The following is a 6,688-nucleotide window of genomic DNA, read 5'->3' as shown; positions in this document are numbered from 1 at the left end:
GTAGTGGGTGTTGGGGGAAATGTGTCTCAACTATAGTGACAAGTGTGGTAGGGCAGGTCACCTGGCTGCGGATCTTCTTCGTGACGACCTTGTATGCCGTGCCCCACGCGGTAACATCGGCCTCATCGCATTTTTTCTGGAAGCTGGATTTGCTTCGTTTAATGCTTCTCCTGACGCTGAAAGCGCCTTCTAGCACGCAGGCAGACCTTCCTTAGGTCGCTGATTTGCTCATTCCACCAGTATCAAGGTGCTCCTCTTCCGAAATGTTTCCCATGAGCTGTCGCGCGATGTCGTCTGCTAACTCCGTGGCCCAAGTCCATTGAGCATGACATAAGGATTCCGTGTAGGTTTCCTCGTCTAGGCTGTTGTCCTCCCATTTGCGGCCTGTTGTTTTGGGCTGCTGTTTTCTCTCAGCATGGTCTGAAATTGACGCAGTTCCCTGCTTGGGGGTGCGTAACAACTGTGGACGGTGATTCCATTAATTTTTGCTCTCACGAATCCGTCGTTTGCTTCTCTAACCTCCTGGACCGGGGATTTGAGAGACCAAATGGCCGCTTTTCCACATTTAGTTGCCACCCAGCCACTTCCAGCGACAGGCTTGTATGGCTCGCAGATTATTGCGACGTCCGTATTTCTCTCCCGTATTGATTGTGTCAGCAGGGCCTGAGCAGCCTTGCAGCGGTTGAGGTTCAGCTGTGTCCACTTCATTTTCTGTGGCCAGGGCGCTCCTAAACACGAGGCATCTGCCGCTGCCGGCAATGTGTTTGCAGTCGGCATTCCTTTCCTTACAGAGAATGCACTGTGGCTCTTGTTTGCAGTCCGTAGCCAGATGGTCCGTTCTGCATCGTCGGCACAGATTCGATCTGTCTAGATCACCTTTGCAGTGTCTTGGTAGATGTTCAAGCTCGAGGCATCTGAAACATCTGGTGATGTTAATCCGTTTGCAGATTCTTGAATTAACCCAGCCTGCTTTCAGGAAACCTACTGAAAGTACGTTTTTCGCACTTCCCGCTTATCGTCGCCGTCTGTGTTTGGCCGTACGCCTTTCGGGGGCTGATTTTCTCAGGGGCTATGTCGCGTATTTGGATTTGACCCCTCAGCGCCTGACAGATATCCTCCCTGGTCGTGATTTCGTCCAGGTCCTTGCACTCAAAGCTCTCCTGCGCCATTGATACGGTAGCCTGGCTACCGGCTGGTCCTCAGATTCGCTTTGTTTGTGGTGTCCGTGCTGTGGCTTGCTTCAGCTTGACGTCTATCGTCGTCCTGAACAATGGCGGTGTTTAGGGTGACTGGTGCATCCTGATGATCTCCTTGTCTCCTTCGTCGTGCAGCTAGATTGCTGCCAGCTCGTAGAGCACTCTGATGCTCTCTATCGACTCTCGCATTGGCTGGTGGATGGAGCGTCGCTTGCCATCTTCGAGCATGACTACCAGCCTTGAGATCTCCTGCCCGAGTTCTCGTAGTGCTCAGCTGCTCTGGTTTGCCGTCGTTGGCTCCTGTTCTGAGTTCGTCTCTGTCGGGGCGGCTGTTGGAACACCTAGTGGTGATCTCGCCATTCTGCTCTTTGCAAAAGCATCAGAGCTCTCCTTCATTTGTGGGGTTTCATTGGTACTCATTTTATTGGGTTGTAGTGTGTATATGCCTTACAAAAACACCCTATATACATATATAAATTAAGCGGCATTTTGTCGCATACAATATCAATTATACATTAAACAAGGCCAGAGCCACTTTATATATTGGCTCTGGCTCATATTACGCAGGGCAGTTCTCTAGCCTCTCTAGCTGACCGTTTATGCTTACGCTCCACGTTACGTCTGAGCGCATACCATGAGCAACATTTATGCTACTAACACAGGCATATGCAAGCTAGTCACTCTCCCTCTCTTTGTATCTGTTAACCAATAACAGCATAAGTATATACATGTATCCATAGGTTAAGCGCAATATTTTACTTTGAATAAAATTATTCTGAAATCCCAAGTCAACCAGTCTGAGTGAGTAGAGTGCGTGTAATGGGCAAGCGCGAAGGCCAAAAGAACAAGATTACTAAGAGAATAGCACACGTGTGCGTGTGCGTGTGCGTGTGCTTGTTTGTGTCTGTGTCTGTGTGCGTTTCTGTGTGCGTGTGCGTGTGCGTGTGCGTGTCTGTGTCTGTGGCTGTGAGCGTGTGCGTGTGTGCGTGTGTGCGTGTGTGTGTGTGTGTGTGTGTGTGTGTGTGTGTGTGTGTGTTTTTTTTTTTTTTTTTTGTATTCAGTTTATTTATTTATCCTTAGTTATTTAGCTTAGGTTATAGGTGGGGTATTGTTTAGGTAGCGTGGATTGCCTGCGGAACGGCCGCGAAGCATTGCTTCACAGGCATGTTCTTGCTACCTAAATATCCGCGGTTCTCCGTCTGCTGCGCTCAACTCTCCTGAGTTATCGCATTACTTCTGCTGCGAAGGTGCTGGCAGCGTCCCACTTTTGTGCGGTCTCCATCATGCTCGTGACCAGGTTTTCCACCGTGATAGGTCTGCCCATGATGTCCTTCAGTTCCTGTCTGTTCGGTGCGAAACGTCCACACTCGAATATGACGTGATTGGCGTCCTCTATGATTCCTCTGCCGCACCAAGAACACTCGTCTGTGTTGTCGTGGCCGAATCGCATTAAGTAGCTCCTGAAGCATCCGTAACCTGATAGGAGCTGTGTGTGTGTGCGTGTGTGTGTGTGTGTGTGTGTGTGTGTGTGTGTGTGTGTGTGTGTGTGTGTGTGTGTGTGTGTATGTGTGTGTCTGTGAGCGTGTGCGTGTGTGTGTGTGTGTGTGTATGTGTGTATGTGTGTGTGTGTGTGTGTGTTTTTTTATTTTTTTTTTATTTATTTTGGAAGAAAAGAAAATAACGGCTTAACATTTTACAAGGGGAACTAAGACAGACAAAGAAGGAAAGGGTATTTTATGGGGAGTAGAAAGTTGTAGCCCGCTCCTGCGGGACAGCCGCAAAGTACTACTTCGCAGGGCGGGGTACGGCTGTATATCAGCCGCTCATCAGTCGATGCCGCGTCGGATCCTCTCCTGTCGTCGCAGCTCCTTCATTATAGCCGATGCCATGTTAGCAACGGCTGTCCATCCATTTTCAGTGGCCACCATTTGCGCCACGAGATTCTCCGGAGACAAATCATTTCTGACCGCCGTCGCTTTGTCTCGCTCGCGTCTATAGAGTGGGCAGTAGAACAATGCGTGCTCCGCGTCCTCAATCACACCGTGCCCACAGTGCTCGCAAAAGGGGTCGTCCTCATGATTAAACCTGTGCAGGTACCCTTTAAAGCAGCCATGCCCAGTAAATATTTGTGCCAGGTAGTGGTCTACATCGCCGTGTCGCCGATGTAGCCAAAGCATCAGGTTTGGGATTAGTCTGTGGGTCCATCTGCCACTTGAGCTCGCATCCCATTTGCTTTTCCATTGTTGGATGGTGTTATCCCTCAGTTGCCTGTTGGTGGTTGCCCAATTTGCCTTTCGGCCGCCATCAGGCCGAGTGGGATCATGCCTGCCAGTACTAAGGCCGCGTCTTCCGATACAGTGCGAAAGCAGGTGGCTACACGCAATGCACATCGTCGGTATGCAGCATTGCATCCTCGGCTGTAAGATGCAACCTCCATTGCGGGGGCCCATATGTTGGATGCGTAGAGGATTGTGGACGTCACCACTCCAGCGATTTGCCTTCTGCTCCTCTGCCTTGGTCCTTTGGTGTTCGCCAACATTCGGCTAATGGCTGTTGTAACACTGGCCGCTTTGTGGCTAATATACTCCAAGTGCTGTTTATACGACAGTCTGTGGTCTATCATGACGCCCAGGTATTTGATGGCGGGCTTGGACTTAATGATAGCACTGCCAACGCGCAACGATGTCGTCTCAACTATCTTTCTGCTGCTTATTAAGACTGCCTCCGACTTCTGCTCCGCTAGCGTGAGTCCGCTCTGGGATAGCCAGTCAATTATCCTGTCGATGGCCGCACTGCTCCTAAGAGTGACCTCATCGAGATTCTTCGCCACAGTAACAACAGCGATGCGCAGTACTCCGTCGTACATGACGTTCCACAGTAGCGGCCCGAGAACAGAGCCCTGAGGAACGCCTCCAGTTACCCTGTACTGACGTTGTCCGTCTTCCGTGTCGTAATTTAGCACTTTGTCCTGGAAGTAGCTGGTCACTAACTTTATTAATTGGCTCGGGATGTGTCTGGCCATTAGCGCTTCTAGTATTTTTGTCCAATTGGCTGAGTTGAACGCGTTCCTGACATCCAACGTACAGACTAGGCAGTACTGTTTGGTGCCACCTGTCCATCTTGTGCCTTGGCCCTGACGTTCAGACAGACCGCGCACATCAGCCAGCTTGCATTCTAGGCGATTGCATATTATCCGCTCAAATATTTTTCCCATCGTATCCAGCATACACAGGGGGCAGTATGAGGAGGGATCATCCAGTTCCTTGCCGGGCTTCGGGATGAGCACAAGTCGCTGGAGTTTCCATCTACGTGGTACTTTGCATTCCGCTATACATTGATTGTACAACTCCAAGAAGCTTCTGGGCTGTGCAGTAATGACAGCTTTTATTACCCCGTTCGGTATTCCGTCTGGTCCAGGGGATTTGTCGGCCTTTAGCTTCGCAGCAATGCTCAGTACCTCATTGTCGTCGGTGGGTGCACAGTCGTTTATTCCGTTTGCTGGTAGTTGCGGTGCAATTCCAGGTGTCTGTCGAGGAAAGAGCGTTAGGACTATTTGTTTGAGCTGTTCCGGGTTTGTTGGCATTGGTTGCCTGCATAGCCTTCCCATGACTAGCTTGTAAGCCAGTCCAAAGGGCTCCGCGTCCGCAGCGTCGCTTCCTTGAGTGATTTCCGCTTGGCACTCTAGTTCTGCAGATGGTGCTCAAAATTGATAGACGGTCTTGACCGTTGGCTCTTCCGCCTAGCTGCGAGGCACTCTTTGCGCGCTTTGGCTATGTCCTCGTTCCACTAGGCTACCGGTCTATGTGTGTTTCCACCCTTGCGAACTTTTGTCAGTATAGCGTCACATGCGTTGGTGATAGTCTCTGCAATCGCGTCAGCAGAGCTGTTGGCATCGCCTCTTATGCCAAGTCCTTCTACCATAGGGAGGAGTCTTTCCAGGTCCATAGTGTCCATCTTGTATCCAGTGTGTTGGAGCCTTCTACTGGCGCCTCTGCTTCCAAGTTGAGAGGTGTCCGTTATCACCGCAAAGTGGTCGCTGCGGTGTGTGTGTGTGTGTGTGTGCTTTTTTTTTTTTTTGTATTCAGTTTATTTATTTATCCTTAGTTATTTAGCTTAGGTTATAGTTGGGGTATTGTTTAGGTAGCGTGGATTGCCTGCGGAACGGCCGCGAAGCATTGCTTCACAGGCATGTTCTTGCTACCTAAATATCCGCGGTTCTCCGTCTGCTGCGCTCAACTCTCCTGAGTTATCGCATTACTTCTGCTGCGAAGGTGCTGGCAGCGTCCCACTTTTGTGCGGTCTCCATCATGCTCGTGACCAGGTTTTCCACCGTGATAGGTCTGCCCATGATGTCCTTCAGTTCCTGTCTGTTCGCTGCGAAACGTCCACACTCGAATATGACGTGATTGGCGTCCTCTATGATTCCTCTGCCGCACCAAGAACACTCGTCTGTGTTGTCGTGGCCGAATCGCATTAAGTAGCTCCTGAAGCATCCGTAACCTGATAGGAGCTGTGTGTGTGTGTGTGTGTGTGTGTGTGTGTGTGTGTGTGTGTGTGTGTGTGTGTGTGTGTGTGTGCGTGTGTGCGTGTTTTTTTTTTTTTTTTTATTTTGGAAGAAAAGAAAATAACAGCTTAACATTTTACAAGGGGAAACTAAGACAAACAAAGAAGGAAAGGGTATTTTGTGGGGAGTAGAAAGTTGTGGCCCGCTCCTGCGGGACAAAAGCAAAGTACTACTTCGCAGGGCGGGGTACGGCTGTATATCAGCCGCTCATCAGTCGATGCCGCGTCGGATCCTCTCCTGTCGTCGCAGCTCCTTCATTATAGCCGATGCCATGTTAGCAACGGCTGTCCATCCATTTTCAGTGGCCACCATTCGCGCCACGAGATTCTCCGGAGACAAATCATTTCTGCCCGCCGTCGCTTTGTCTCGCTCGCGACTATAGAGTGGGCAGTAGAACAATGCGTGCTCCGCGTCCTCAATCACACCGTACCCACAGTGCTCGCAAAAGGGGTCGTCCTCATGATTAAACCTGTGCAGGTACGCTTTAAAGCAGCCATGCCCAGTAAATATTTGTGCCATGTAGTGGTCTACATCGCCGTGTCGCCGCTGTAGCCAAAGCTTCAGGTTTGGGATTAGTCTGTGGGTCCATCTGCCACTTGAGCTCGCATCCCATTTGCTTTGCCATTGATCGATGGTGTTATCCCTCAGTTGCCTGTTGGTGGTTGCCCCACTTTGCCTTTCGGCAGCCATCAGGCCGAGTGGGATCATGCCTGCCAGTACTAAGGCCGCGTCTTCCGATACAGTGCGGAAGCAGGTGGCTACACGCAATGCACATCGTCGGTATGCAGCATTGCATCCTCGGCTGTAAGATGCAACCTCCATTGCGGGGGCCCATATGTTGGATCCGTAGAGGATTGTGGACGTCACCACTCCAGCGATTAGCCTTCTGCTCCTCTGCCTTGGTCCTTTGGTGTTCGCCAACATTCGG

General features: G+C 50.6%; 1 protein-coding gene across 1 annotated transcript; it reads right to left on the bottom strand.

Moving 5' to 3' along the window:
- Positions 1–3,022: 3,022 nt before the first annotated feature.
- Positions 3,023–3,373, bottom strand: LOC138911596 (uncharacterized). Its single transcript, XM_070210974.1, has one exon. It carries the CDS (start codon positions 3,371–3,373, stop codon positions 3,023–3,025), a length of 351 nt encoding a protein of 116 aa, XP_070067075.1.
- Positions 3,374–6,688: the final 3,315 nt, after the last annotated feature.

The sequence above is a fragment of the Drosophila virilis genome, unplaced genomic scaffold, assembly GCF_030788295.1.
Source record: "Drosophila virilis strain 15010-1051.87 unplaced genomic scaffold, Dvir_AGI_RSII-ME tig00001657, whole genome shotgun sequence".
Taxonomy (NCBI): domain Eukaryota; kingdom Metazoa; phylum Arthropoda; class Insecta; order Diptera; family Drosophilidae; genus Drosophila; species Drosophila virilis.
This window is presented reverse-complemented; position numbering and strand designations above follow the sequence as displayed.

What these genes read in the sequence shown, in the direction of transcription:
- LOC138911596 (XM_070210974.1), bottom strand. Translation starts at nt 3,373, where the DNA reads ATGCTTTGGCTACATCGGCGACACGGCGATGTAGACCACTACCTGGCA.